This window comes from Lepidochelys kempii, chromosome 26 (assembly GCF_965140265.1).
Source record: "Lepidochelys kempii isolate rLepKem1 chromosome 26, rLepKem1.hap2, whole genome shotgun sequence".
Lineage (NCBI taxonomy): Eukaryota > Metazoa > Chordata > Testudines > Cheloniidae > Lepidochelys > Lepidochelys kempii.
In genome coordinates, this window is record NC_133281.1 from 3747681 (window position 1) to 3763259 (window position 15579).

The 15579-nt window shown below is 39.1% G+C and overlaps 1 protein-coding gene across 9 annotated transcripts in view; it reads right to left on the bottom strand.

Moving 5' to 3' along the window:
* UNC5D (unc-5 netrin receptor D) overlaps window positions 1–15579 on the bottom strand; it is a 293186-nt gene that overhangs the window by 164603 nt on the left and 113004 nt on the right. Inside the window, exon 2 of one of the 9 annotated variants that reach the window (XM_073325001.1) lies at window positions 1330–1485. The exons of the other annotated variants lie outside the window; for them this stretch is intronic. Within the exon in view, the coding sequence (XP_073181102.1) occupies window positions 1330–1363 (34 nt within the window). The 5' untranslated portion in view covers window positions 1364–1485. The remainder of the gene's footprint in view (window positions 1–1329; window positions 1486–15579) is intronic. 9 annotated transcript variants of the gene reach the window in all.

The window sequence follows — 15579 nt, forward strand, 5'->3', positions numbered from 1 at the left end:
GAACTGAACTGAAGATCTCTGGATCTAAAATACATTGATGAGCACATCCTTGGCTATGTTGACCAGTCACCATTAAAAGGGAATAAACTGCCAAACACAACAGGTGTGGGTTACACTTAAGGTGGGAAGGGAAATCTTTGAATTAACTGGCAATTGTTGATTTAACTTAGATAATTTTTTCACTTCATGGTCCAAGAGACACAGACAAAATTTTCATCTTAAGGCCAAAAGACCAAAAACATCAAGACATTTGATCACGGCCTTCGATAAGCCAAGAGACTACTTACACTTGCTCTTAGCTCATAGAGCCAAGAAACAGTTTCCTCTCTAGAGAAAAAGAACTAAGGATACCAGAAAATTATACACCTACAATTCCGTAATGTTTCAATGCACTTAAAGGAGACTTCTTTTCATTGCAATGTGACAATTGTCCAGCAGTGATTCACTAAAAAAATAATGTTTAATGAGCCGAATACAAAAGATAATTATTCCAGTTATACTTGGAATACAAATGAAATAACAATATTTCTGGACTGTTTATGTGAATTATACTGACTCCAGGGCAGATCATTGTTAAATGGAGAAACATGCTTTTGTATAAGTTAATACCTTTTTGCAGTAGCTCGTCTCCTTTCCAACCAGGAAAAAATAAATGTTTATATATTCCAACTGTAGCATTAGATGTTGTGAAGCACCAGTAAAATACTATTCATCTTAAATACTCCAAATCAAACAACTTCAAACCCCAGAATCATCTTTAGAGATCTCTTTCACTTCATTGGAAAAGCCTGACCAAGACGGTGGTGAAGATTTTAGGCTGGTGTAATTATATTGCACCCAAATTGTTTCCATTCTATTTACAAGGTTCATTCCCTCCTATTGCAAAAGCAGCTCTCCAAAATCATTCAAAGCATCAGGTCTTTTCTTAGGAATATGTTTTATCAAAAGGAATCTACTGAAATGAATGTCCAGGTGCCATATAATTCAGCTGGCCTAGTTGCAAGTAACTCTGCTTATGAAGGGAAATTATCTTATTGAGACACTCTGTACCCCAGTGATAAGAAATATTGGGAACAGTTACAATGGGTTTTCAATTAGAGAACATTCTATAAACCCAGCTAAACCTAGAAACTTATTGCTCCCATAGCTCCCCTGGCTGCAGTTAGGAAATATGTCAATCCAACTAGATTCAGGGTCTAGCTAGCACTTGGAAGACCTCTAGTAGAATTCTAGGTGCTGGAGTAGTTAATTTAAGAGGGCAAGTATTTCTCTGAAGAAAGAAACACTGTTGGGCAGTATAAGGTTGCTGAAAAAAAGAAAACCCTTTACCATTCTGCCCAACCAAAAATCGTGTGCACGTCATGTCTTCGTAGCCAAGGTCTCTCAAATTGTCCGTGCATGCTGAAAGTCACCAGTGCTGCATATGCATCTCAGCAAGTCAACCTCTGAAATCAGGATATTAGTTTCATCAGACCCTCTTGCTTCCTATGGATATAAAGTATAAAGTCTCAGTAGCTGTGCCATAATCCTGCTCATCAAATATTTGGGCGACAGGTGGAAAATTGTTCTGCCAGCTGAGGAAGACAAAATCCATTCCTCCTGGCAATTTTCTGCAATGAAAACTCCAAAAAACGAATGTGCAATAAGTTGTGGAAATAAATCTAAAATAATATCACACAAAACCAGTGTGCTCAAAATCTCTAGCTGCAAACTAACTCCTGTTTATCTGACTTTTAAAAGCTTGATATCTATTTATATGTGCACTGCACCAGTCTGTAGATATTAAAACTAGCTTCTCTTTGAAACTATTAGTTACGCACCTGTTAAAAAAACATAATTGCACTATGACGTCCTTCATCACTGCTCCTAGAGCATATTACTTGCATCAAACAAGACTGACAACAAATCTGGGTAACTCAGTATTATCAAATTAATATTAGAGATGGGTAAGCTGTCACTATGAAAAGGAATTGTGTGACTCAGATCAAGCCACAAACTCAGGAACAAAATGCCCTGATTTCCAGTGCCTCTTTTAACCATTAAACCAACTAAGTGGGGTACAAAATTCCCTCGTTATGCAGAAGGGCTTGGGTTGCATGAGGTGCCCAGCTAATTGCATGGAAGGAGTTGCAGAGATTCAGGGTACAAGTAATGTGAATGAATGCGTTTGAATAGGATTCAAAAATCAAGATAACTGTGAAATATATATGCGTGTGTGTGTGTGCACACACATTTTATAAAATGTATCTTTATCTGGCCACCTTACCAAATTCTCCTGTGTCTTCTACACTGGGATTTTAAGGGGCTCGGTGCTAATGGTTTCAACAGAGATTCTAGAACTGAGGCAGTGAGAGTGATATGGGGCCGCTACGAGAGAATCAGAATAGTCCCAGTGTGCTCAAAAAAAGCTCAGGAGCTGGTGAGCAGAACTGCTCAGCGGACAACAATCCCATTTCATGGCAACTTCCAGGTTTGTTTTCATTCTGCACTGGAACAAAAAGAAAACCTTTGACACATTTTCCCGAACATGGAATATATGAAAGAAACAGACCAAGTGATTAGGGGAACTGACCTCTGGGATCTGGGCAACCCAAGTTCAAGTCCCTACTCTGGCTGATCCAGAACAGTGTTTTTCTATCCCCTGACACTCCCAATTTGCATCCCAGATCTCTCTCTCTCTCAAACTTTCCTGGCAATACGTCCTCAAAACAGTGAATTTCAACCAAAATCATTCCAATCAGCTCTACTGGTGAGTGGCTATCCTCCCCAGATACAAAAGTTGTTGTTGGGGGCTCTCTTCTGTTTCTCATCCTGCCTTATTCTATGCTGCCTCATTACCTGCACCTTCTGAGCTGAAAAAGGAAGCAAGGGGGAGTTGTATTTCCTTTCCCCAAGGCCTAGCACTCCAGTGGGCACCTGTGCTGTTTTGAGCACTTATACCACATAGGCTCACTGACAGGACTCCACGCTGTAGTTTATCATGAAACTTTTCATAACCATGAAAGGGGTGAAATCAACCCCCTTGTCCATCTACTAAGGGCACCAAACTCCTTCGAAGAGACTGACATCAGATATAATATTCTGTAACCAGTGTGCAAGGATACATAAGAGAAAGGAATCACAACTGATGGTGAGGAAGATAGATAGCTGTCAGCATCCTGAGAGCTACTTGGGCCCAGTACTGCAAAAGATTATTTCGATAACCTAACCAAGTTGGCAACATGAATGATGAACAGCAGAGCAACAGTTGGTCACCTGCAATGCAATCAGGTACAGCTTGGGTGGTTTAAAGCTTTCCGTGAGTGCAGATGAAAAGGAAGGGAACATAATTGATTTGCCACAGTATTTTTTCTCCCCTCCTAATTCATTAAATGGTGCCTGGCCAGGCATAAAAAAACAACAAAAAACAAAAAACAAAATAAACCTCTCTCTCTTCAAACTTCCAAGAGAAGGAACATAATTGAAATTCGTTTTGTTTTATCTAATTAATTTTTTATAAATAACTATTGTCTTTTTGGAGAAGAAAAACATGTAGTCCGGTAAGTAACAAAACAACTGCATCCCAATCATTCATTCCCTCTGTAGCCTGTAGAAAAGGGTGCTAAAGAAAGGATAAGAACAGACTCGAAGAGAGCATGATTAACATGAACAGATCAAATTTTTCCTTAAGTGTTTGAAACCACCAATACAAATGCAACATAATAGTGGAAAAAAAAGAAATCTATTTGTAGTGCTGAGGATTTATTATTACAGTAGTGCCTAGAGGCCTTAATTAGATCAGAATATCATTGTCCCAGATGCTGTAGAGACAAATAGTAAGAGACAGTCCCTGCCCCAAATAGCTTACACTCACAAAGAGTAGATTCAAAGAAGGTAACCTTGAAGCACGTTTGAGTTACTTAAACCGTGTGTATGCAATTTACAGTTGTATTAAGCCAATTAGAAGATGTAATCTCATTTCCCATAATGTGGCAGTGCATTCAAACACACTCTAATGACATTTGTGTGTGTACCCTTCATTCCCCACCCCCCATCTGAAATGTACTTAAATTGTTTAGATGTGTGACCTAGGTGACAGCACTGGGCTTCAGAATCAAAACCAAAGAGTATTCCACCTCTTTATCTTGCCCTGCTCTTCACCACACAGCCCGAGTAAAGAGGTGAGCCAGGCAGGGAGCCTTGAAGGTCAACAGAGTGAGGCTCTTTTTGGAACTAGGAATGGGGATTAAATTCCATAGCTGAAGGTACTTCACCGAGAAGCATGCTGCTGGTAGCTACTTCTCTTTATAGAGAGGAAGTTCCAGTTCAAGTGACTGTGACTGCAACCACAACACTGTGGAATGAGGAGAGAGGCAGTCTTGACAATGAGCAGATCCCAAGCAACGTAGGGATTTTTATGTCAAAACATACACCAGCTTCTCACTTTCAGTCACCAGACCAATCACCACCTAGGTGGATGAAGAGCAAAAGCAGTGACTTTTCACCATCACATGGCCTTTGTATACTACCAGGCTGGCCTGGAACTTAGGCCTGGTCTACACTGGGGAGGCGGGGGCGGGAAGATCGATCTAAGATACACAACTTCAGCTATGAGAATAGCGTAGCTGAAGTCGATGTATCTTAGATCGACCTAGAATCATGTACTTGGCATTCTCGTGGAGCGGGATTGACGGCCGCCGCTCCCCCGCCGACTCTGCTTCCGCCTCTCGCCGTGGAGGAGTTCCGGAGTCAACGGCAGAGCAATCGGGGATCAATCTATCACGTCTACACGAGACGCAATAAATCGATCCCCAATAGATCAATCACTACCCTCCAATCCAGCGGGTAGTGTAGACATGGCCTAACAGCACACTTCACATAGCCCAACGAGAGGCCCAAGTTCCAGTAGGAGTAGTTAGCAGCCTCAGCAAAAAGACCAAAGGCTGAATGGAAACGTCCCGTTTTACCCCTAAAAGAGGGCTTCCCCTATTCAGGGAAGAGAAGCACATCAGCTGGGGAAATATCATGGGGGAACATTTACACCGTTCTTCCTTTGTTACGAGGGGTTATCAATCCAGCACCTTTCACCAGCACTATTCTCCTTCTCAAATTTAATACTTAATTGACATTTTTGGTATCTTCCCTTCAGCAGTTTCCATATGAAACTTACACATTGGGGAAATTAAGAAGAGCAACTTTGCATAAGCTACATTTATAATTGGTTGCAGCAGGGTAGGGCATTTATCTCCACCAATGAGGATTAATATGTTCATAAAACACTAGTGGCCTTTCTCTTGCCAGCAGAGATGAATGTGTTATCCTGTTGTAATCCCTTATGTATTCTAAATCTATCTATATCTTCGTTATACATATTTATAAAAAATGATATATTGCATTTATTAAATATTAAGTGGATTACAGACTTGAAGAATCTTTCATGCATTTATTTAACATCTAGATTTTTTTCTTTAAGTAGTATGCAAGGAATATAAATCTTTAAAAAGAAAAAAAAGCAAGTTGTTTTTTTTTAATTGGCATTCTAAATAGGCAAATCTGTATCAAAAAGGCTTCCAGCATGCAATGTCCAAAGAATATCAAACCAGAAAATAAAAAGATTTTGACTCTCAAGACATAACAGGGAATATGTGGTATTGCCAAAGGCATTCATGTGTTGAGAGAATCTTATGGGTGGAGACTGTGGTCCTATACTCAGAGCAGGAGCAGGCCATCAGGAGACCTACATTCTCACCAACTTGCTGTATGACCTTGGAACAGCCTCTCTGTGCTCAAATAATACTCCCACCTAAGCCTTACATTGCACTTTTCATAAATGAAGGTTAACCCAGCCACACAACAGCATTGTGAAGTAAATAATGCTTGTAAGTTCTTTGAGATAGTAGCTATTTTTTTATAGGCTTCCAGTGGTGCAAGAAGGCTTCCACACATATCCCCACCATGTAATTAAAAAAAATATATCTATATCTATATCTACAGATATCTATATCATAATGCATATGCACAAGGGGTCTAGTTGCACCTTAGAAACTAACAAATTTATTTGAGCATAAGCTTTTGTGAGCTGTAGCTCACGAAAGCTTATGCTCAGATAAATTTGTAAAACTTACTAATGTTCTTTTAACAGTGTGCATGTGTGTGTACGCGTACATGTGTGTAATTTGCAAGGTTTTTGGAAAGCAAACTGGAAAAAAAACCCAGTAATTTCATCATGTGGCACCATCCTGACACCCACGTGGACCCATCAGTAAAGTTGGAATACTTAGATTCTCCCCACAGTCCTCTTATCACTTGACCTAATGAAGTAAGTGATAGCAACATTAGGTTGTTATCCTGAATGTGAGTCTAGCACTAGAGCAGGATGGGACACTTTGCCCATGGGTTTCACAGATATTTGCTGACAGCAAAGGAAGGGTGTGGCTCAGGAATCTTGGGCTCCCGTCCAGGCTCTGGAGGGACGTGTGCACAGACGCTTCTGCTCATGTCCCCTAAACTTGATCTCTTCTACCCCACACCCTCCAACCAGTCCATGTCCCAGTCCCGTTGCTTCCTTACCCCTGGCTCTTTATCCCAGTCCCATTATCTTTGCCTACCCATCCCCTGTTTCCACTCCTCAGGCTTCCCACACCAGTCCCAGTCTCCTTGTCCAGCCAATTCTAGTCTCCCCCTCTGGGCTTGCTATCTGAGTTCCAATCTCCCCCTGACTTCTAGTCTCTCCTCTTCTCCATACTCAGTGCCAATCCCTTTGCTGTTGCTGAGTTTGGTGGATGAATCATTTTAGGAAGCCTGAGTTTAGGTAGTCTGAACCCCCATGGGATCTTATTACTCTCTTCAGCAGTAAAGATATTGTCTTCAGGGCAAATCCTGCTTGCTCTCCACAGCTCTAACACAACAGGTAATAGAATAAGTCCCTAGGAAGTTCAAGGCTGCAGAGAGCCACCGGCTCCATACTATACTTATCTATTGGCCATTTGCCTCTGCAGATGCTGTGGTGACTACTGCACTCCTGAGCATGCACAGATAGCCATGGAGAGGCTCCACTAGAGTTGCGGAGCCTGGGGAAAAAAGATAAACAGATTTCAAGGCCAGAAGGGACCATTGTGATCACCCAATCTGACCTCCTGTATTGCACAGGTGACAGAACTTCCCCAAAATAATTTCTAGAGCACAGAGGATTCTATTGCTCTCAGAGGAAAGAAAAACAAACATTCATGCCTGACTGTGCTATTAGCAACTGGCAGATTGGTATTTCTTCTTTAAAATGCTAATTTATGTCTACATTTATGTTTAAACTTGGCATTTTTCATCAACCTTGAAATGTGTATATATGTATGTATTTGTATGAGGCAATGTTGCAAACACACTCTATTAGGGACGAGCGCTGCAATATGATGTTTACTTGTTGCCAATTTGATATCTTCCTCTTTCACAAAATCCAGTTAGACTATCAGATGGGTTCCACCCTCCCCCCTCCATTTTCTGACATATGCCTTATGGGAGGGGGAAAAAAACAGAAATTGAGATGTTTGACTCAGTGAGATTTCCCAAAAAGAAAAGGAGTACTTGTGGCACCTTAGAGACTATAAATTGGTTAGTCTCTAAGGTGCCACAAGTACTCCTTTTCTTTTTGCGAATACAGACTAACACGGCTGTTACTCTGAAACCTGAGATTTACCAGTATCTTTCAGTACATGGTGCAGGATTCCATCTAAAGAGGACTAACTGAGAAACATGCAGTACTATTTCATATTGTTAACGCACTGCTTGGGAATTAAAAAGCCTGATCTAAAGCCCTCTGAAGTCAACGGACTTTGGATCAAGCCTTGAGGGAGGCATACTGTGCAGCTTCTGGTATGCTTCAAACCCACAGCTGGAACCCAGGTTGGAAATAGGCTGGCCCAAACGGCCATGGAGATGTTTTTCAAGCTGGGGTATAAAGGTCATGATCTGCATGTGGGAGAACTCAGGTTATATCAGGCCAAAGACCGTAGGTGAAAGGACTTCTAGCTGCTGTTATTCTCACACTCCTACTTCCCCCATATAATACATGTTGTAGTGTAGTAATATCTTGCTTCCATTTAGTAGGGGCCCAATTCAAATCAGTTATGCACAAAATTACCTGTAATGGTTGAAAGGGAAACTATGGTATCAATCCCCAAATTCAGAGTTTTGTAAAAACAAGCAATGAATGCTTTGCTAAACTTTCAAACAGTATGTTTCTAGATAAACAGCACTGACCTTTCAAGCATCTGTGACCAAAAAACCTTGTAACAAAATAGATCCATTAAGCAAACTGATTAGAAATCAATGAGGAATAAAAATGAATGGCTATTTTGCTCATTTCACTCCTTCTGGAGAACAAACAGAATGAAAACAGTAGAAACTTTTTTTTTTTAAACTGAAAGGGTATTTGAAACCCAGTATTACCTTTACTGACATCACTAATGACACAAGACAGTAGCAGCTGGATAGGATTTATTTTATGGACAATTAACGATTCACTGTAACATTAAAAGTGATGCTATCAAATTAATGTGTTTTTAATTTTACTTTCATTTTAAAAGTCAAGTGATAGTAGTGGTAACAGTTTAATTAAATATCTATATCAGGGCAGTTTGCTACAGAAAGCGATAAGCCTATTAATATATATGGGCCTGATTCTTATCTCACTTACATTCATGTAACTATTGACTTCGGTGGAGTTAATTCTGATTTACAACAGCACCAAAGTGCAGTTCCCTCATTTTTTAGGTAGAAATTGACTGAAAACCTGCACTCTTATGTTTCTCTGGTGACTGGTACCGCTTAAGAGAGACTCAAAATCTAGCTACTCTTGCCTCATTGGCAAGAACGTAACTCCCATTATCTGTGCCACAATGTATCAAAGAGATAAACTTCCATGGGGGAAACTAAGCTGCAGTAAACCAAGACTCCAATTTGCCCACCAATGATGAGTGTAAACTACATTTCCTCCTAAGTACAATTATTGACTTAACATAGCTGCTTATCATACCTTGGACCAAAGTGGTTTTGCTGATGTAACAGGGCAATAATAAACATAACAGAGTCAGACTCTGTTCCTAATCGCACCAGTGGTACAGTGCTTATTCCTAGCCAAACTAGCATTTTATTTACTGAGCCCATCATTTATTTACTGAGCCCATCAGTTTGAATGAACTGCAGAATTGGATACCCAGTCGAAAGGGAATACCCAGTCGAAAGGGACCTTGCCCACTCCGGTCACTGTCAAAAGTAAATTACAGTATAGAAAAAAGTGTATATGACATTTCAATCATTAGTATCTGGATATTTAGAAGTACAACCCCAAGCACAAAAGACAAGCTTTTTTGAGAAGTAGCCATCCATGCAGAGAGAGAGAGAGAGAGTGCATGCACACATGAGCGAGCATGTAAGGGTGGAATAATATTGCATTTCTGTTTAGCTTTTTAAAGGTGTACATGCAACAGAAAGTTACAATATCTTAATAAGCCACTCAAGAGGTTATTGTTAGATCATCAGATCACAATATCTCCATTACTGAATTCATTTTTTTTCAGTTCATTACATGCATAGATCAAGAAACTCAAGCCACTTAAGTTATTATCCTTATTTGATTATGCTATAAATTGAAGTCAGGTCTCTCAATGCAACACACTGACACTAGTCCACAGCAATGTCTCACTTACAGACTATTAGAATACAAAACAACTGACACCTCTCTCTAACTGGAGATTTATTCTCAGGAATATAGAAAATTAAATTAATCCTTTCAGTTAGTTTGACTGAAAAAGGAGATATAGCCACATGCTTACAAATAATTCACACACATTCTCTCCCAACCTCCCATTATATGGTGATACAAAACTAAAATAGATGCAATTCCTTTGGCGATTCCTTGCTATACAGAAACACAGCTGCATGAATTTTTTTTTCCAGTTCAGGAAGTAGTAGTACATACTATATCATGATTTAATATCCATACTTAAGAGAAAGCTAACATGACCCCTGTTTGGTGGGCAGGATAGTGGTTTAAGTGAGATGTTTAATTGTGGAATTTTTCTGTTCATTTGGTATGTAAAGGCCAAGCTTGTGGGACTCAGTTTGTGTAAATGGAAGTAGTTCCACTAAGTTCAATGGAACAGCACTGACTTACACCAGCTGAGGATCTGGCCCTTGATCTTTCAATGACTTTGCAATGACAAAACCTGGCTTTTTCTCAACAGGTGGGTTGAGTAGGCATGTGGTAGGGATCAAGGAGGGTCTTGGCTTTAGAATACTTGAGTGCTAGTTATTGATATTTTGGTAGTTTTGGTAAATATGAGTAAATTAAAAATAGCGCCTGAGCTGTGAAGATGAATAGACGTGTAGCTAAAAAGGGATGGGCTATAATCAAGGGTTAAAATAAAGGGGAACTGGGAACGAGGGAAAGCACAGCTCCCATTCCTCTGCTAAAAGCAGATGGAAGCTTCCAATTCCTACCCCCTGGCTTAGGTGAACAGTGTTCACCCACTCCTCCTTGGCAAGGGTAGGGAGAGATCCCTCTTCCTGTTTCAACCCACCTTATCCATTGGCTCGAGGTATATGATACATTTCCATTGTACTCCCACATCTTTGGGGGGGGGGGGGGGAGTGTCTAAATTCCTGAGCAAAATTTATTAATTGGAAGCGCTGATCTGTTGCACCTTTTGTTCCATCCTGGAAAATATAGAGTTTTACATGTCAGAAATCACATAAAGCCACTATGCATTTGTGGAGAGACACCTCATCAAGAAATTAAGCAAAAAGAGTCTTCTACATATAGATGATACACTAGTTATTCTCAGGGGGCTTTTTTTTGTTTGTTTTTTTCAGGTCACACTGGCACTGACTGGCAACTATTTACTGATCCAATCCTGACAAATGCAACCTCTGGAAGAAACAGATAAAGAGTCTCCCTTAAATTAATGAATTTATTACAGAAAACTTTAATCTTCGTATAACAAAAGGCAGTAGGCCAAATTCATTCCTGGTGTAAGTCCACTGAAGCCAATATTGAGATGCCAAGAATTAATTGGGCCCAACTAATCTATGGGACCAACATTATGAGACCCAGTGGTTCCCATTTGAAAGGAGGGGAAAGGTTTACAAAATGCACAAGAGTTTTAAAAGGACAATGGACTCAGTATCGTACATACATAGAGGCTGACAGTCTAGTTCCAGCGCAGGCAATATAGTGATGGTGTCAGTTCAAAGTGCGAAAGAAATTCTGCACAGATCACTAGTGATTAGGCAGGAAATATTTTTGGTTTACAATTTAAAGGCATGATGATGAACATGACACAATCAGATTCCAGAGAGTTGAATAGCTACTGTAACGTTTCATAGCACATTTTCCTGTAAATGGAAATATTTAAACTTATAAGTTAACTTTGTCACTAGTCTTCCAACATTTTACCATAAAATTTACCTGGTATCCATAGTAGGACCTATAAAATCTTACATGAAAACTGTCTAATTTGCAAAGGTGCTAAGCACCCATACCTTCACTAAAAAACAGACCTTGGATCACCAAATGTCTTTAAAAGTTAACTATTCTTTGCGCTTATTCATTTGTCTTTCTAACCATAGAGATCAAAAGACAGCAACCCATAAAATGAATAATGGATTATACAGTTAAAACTCCACCTGAGCGTCCTTGCATGGGATATAGCCAATTCTGATAAATGTTCAAGGTATTGTATAGGATTTTGCCCAATATTAAGGGCAATGGATAGTTCACTGCTACATAAATCTAGATCTCAGAGATGCTATGCAAATCAGTGTCGGATTCCCTCAGCCTAAAATGAGACAAAGCTCTCCAAAGATATGCCCTTTATTTTCATGCTGACAGTTTCCTTAAAACCTCTGCTGTAATGCATAGCTTGAAATGCAATTTAAATAAACTCAATAGCCAAGAGTGAGGTGCCACAGTGTAATTTGAGCAACAGAGCCTTTAAATCCCTAACGATCTAATTAAAATTGAGTTAAAGAATTCTGTAGTTGACTTTTGCTTCCTCAGGTATCTCAAACTTAAAAAAAAATACAAAAGATTCAGTGTTAACACATTCCAGTGAAATACATTCAAACCACAATATATGGCATGCATGCAATTTAGACTGAAATAACTTAGGAAGAGGGCAATGCAAGATTTCTAAATTTCTAAATTTCTATAAAGTACAGAAAAGCCGATGAAGTGAGCTGTAGCTCACGAAAGCTCATGCTCAAATAAATTGGTTAGTCTCTAAGGTGCCACAAGTACTCCTTTTCTTTTTGCAAAGACAGACTAACACGGCTGTTACTCTGAAACCTGAGAAAAGCAGCAGGTATTTATCATTCTGATTGAACTTTATCTGTAGCAAGTAGAGCTGTGAGGAAAAAGGTCATTTTGTTTCACTGAGGATTTCAATATTTGGTTTCAAATTCAGAACTAAGAACAAAAAAATTTGAAATCCTCCATGAAAGAAGATGGAGCCCTGGCTTGCTCCAGGAAAGTCTGTCTGGCGGGCTGTCCCAAAGACGCAGACCCTGGAAGACCCTGGGTTCCCAAGGGGCCCAGCTGTTGGACTGTTGAGGCACTGGGCAGGCAAAGTGGCAGGAAAGGTCCAACAGATCTTTGTCAAAATTGAACGGTCTTTCACAAAATGTTTCAGTTTTGACAAATCAGCAAATTCTGATGCTCGGTAGCTGTTACAGACAGTAGTAGTATAGATGGTTAAAGGCATACCAGTAGAAAGTGTTACAGGTGATTAAAAAACATGGACATAAGCAACCTATTGACTTGCTGGTCTCCCTAACAATGGATTAACCACTTATTAACCCTTTATAGACTGTGTATAATCTGAACCCTAGTAGAAATCAATCATCATTTGCGTCAAACTTTAAAGAAATTCCCATGGCAATATGGACACACAGGCCAAAACTTTCAAAGCTGTCTAAAAAAAATGGATACCCAATTTGTGTTAATTTTCACAAGAACTGGGCATCTGACTTGGTGTCAAAAAAGAACAGAAAAAAGAAGCTCTCCATCTAACACACCCTCTTGCCCCCCCCCGCCCCCCCAATCTCCTGAGGGTGTTACATTGTCTAAGAATTCAGTTTAGTAGAGGTGGAGAAAGGGACAATTTCATAAAAGGAAGCTTCAGTTATCAAAAGTGCATTACTTTTATGTAATTGTATGCATTCACCACTCACGAGGGATAAAGTTGCTTCAGCATTGATTGAGTGGAGCTGATGGAGTTTTAGATACTGATTCTCATTTACAGTATGACCCTTTTACACTTCTAGACTGATGTAAAAGGGCCTTAGTGTAAATGAAAATCAGGCCTTGTTTCTTTAAGAAAGCCAAATACTTGGAAGCCATTCAAAGAAAGCCCGTAGTTACCTCCTCTCTATTGTGAAGGGTTTACTAAAATGAAACTTCTATTTAAATAAATCCTTAACACCTACTTCTCAAAGATGCAGGGACCATTTTCTGAGTTGAATGAATCTTCATCTCATGAACTCCACTTACTCCTGTTTTTAATTACAGCACATGACCTCTCTGTAACTTGATGCAGTTTTGGATGCAAGGAAAATTTACAAAATATAAACTTTCACTTTTTTAAAAAAAAACCAACATTGCTTTCTTGACAGATTATATCTTAAGTTTTTGTAATCCTGGGCACGTATATGCTAAAAGTTTCTAAAGGACATAAATAATATTCTCTTTGTGATTATTTCTATACACATGTGATTTAAACCATCAAATGATATATTTGCATTTTATATTATTTATTGGTATTTGTAGTACAGTCAATAATCAGGATCCCATTGTGCTGAGCACTGGATAAGCACGTAGCTGAAAAGAAGAGAACCACCCCTACCCTTAAAAACTTTATAATCTAAGATTATGATCTGATGTAGCAGGTGGATGAAAAATGCAAATGGGGGAAGGAGGAACTAGGTAACCATGAAGCAAGCATAATTTTGTATAACAAGCTGTAGTCTCTCTGGCTCTGTAATGTATTTGTACTGTGTTAACATTACTTCCCACTCGGTGTTGCAATGGCATTGTAGACTGGGGAGCTCTTTCTTAACCCACATGCCATGTACTGGTCATTATTTATCTGCAGCAGCATTGCCCTTAGTATTATTCATGCACCCAGATCCTGCTCCATCGATGAGAATCATTCTAATTCTGAAACAGCATCCTAGCTGAAAACCCCAAAGAGCAATAGCTTATAAAAATTGCTTATATATTCCCCCATTTCCTCCAGAGTTAACAAATGAATTCACACAGTCAGACATAACATTGAAGGAAAGCTTAAGCAAGAGTAAAAGAAAATGAAAGTAAAAATGCTCTAGAAAGACCACCCAACACAATTATGAGTAATGTTACAAATTAGTATGTCAGGTTATCTGCACCACAATGTACTTGTGAAACATGCTGCAGGTACAAATCTTACAATACACTCTTCAAAACAGATTGACTTGCCAGACCCATCCTCGTAATACAGTCAGGTCTCAGCAACATCTGGTAGTTTCTTACTTAATGTCCCAAAGGAGACAAAACCCAATTATTATCCTTGTGATCTCCATTATTAATTATAATTACCAATATAATAAGGAGTTGAAAGCTCAGATCCATTGCATGTCCTTTTCTGACTTTGAGCTGTAATGGAACCCTTTCCCCACTGACAGAGCCCTCCATCCAGTTTAGATAGAAGCTTTGAAGGAATTGCAAATTCTTGCTAACTGTGAGTGACCAATTAAGAGATGGAAAATTGGAGGCATAAAACACTATGAAAATCATAACAGTATTTACTTACCCTATTATCAGTATTTGCCAAGGATAATATTAAATCAATCTGTTTATTACTACTATTTCTGTTCAATGTATCCTGTAGCTTTATTGACCTGTTCTGATTAATCCAATACATTTGTAATTTACTAGTCTATAGGAAGTAGGTGTATTTTGCAGATACATGATTAAGTGAAATAAATATTTTCAACTTTAATACTTTTACCGAAATTGAAAAACATAACTGCATGGGGCTGCTTCTGCTTCAATATAAAGCCCAAAATTTATAACGGATAGCCGTAAAAGGATGTTCCAGCCTCCATCCAATATGTGCTTATCTTAATGTAGGTGCAATTAATAAGAAAAACATAGAAAGCATGGTTGTGGTCTGTTGCATCGTGATAACATTATTGGATCCTGGAGCATTAATTAAGTCTTAAATATGAAGAGATGAAAGACTGCACACACAGAAAATGGGAAAGGCATCATAGATAGAAAGGCAGAAAAAGGGGGAGAGAGAGAGAGAAAGGTGCATTTAAAAAGAAGCCATGTGTTAACTTTTCACGCCTCTTTGTGAATTAATTGCTACGCTACCCTCCATGCAACTAAAATTAAAATAGTAAAATATTCTAGCACACTGTACTATTACAGAAAGAGACCTGCAAGGCATTTTAATTCATTTATGTTATTATAGTCTTCATACACTGCTTTCTGCACCAAAACATGATAAGCTTTCTGTAGTGCCCTCTAGTTAATTGGTTGAGCAAATAAAAAATTTCCTTTGCAAT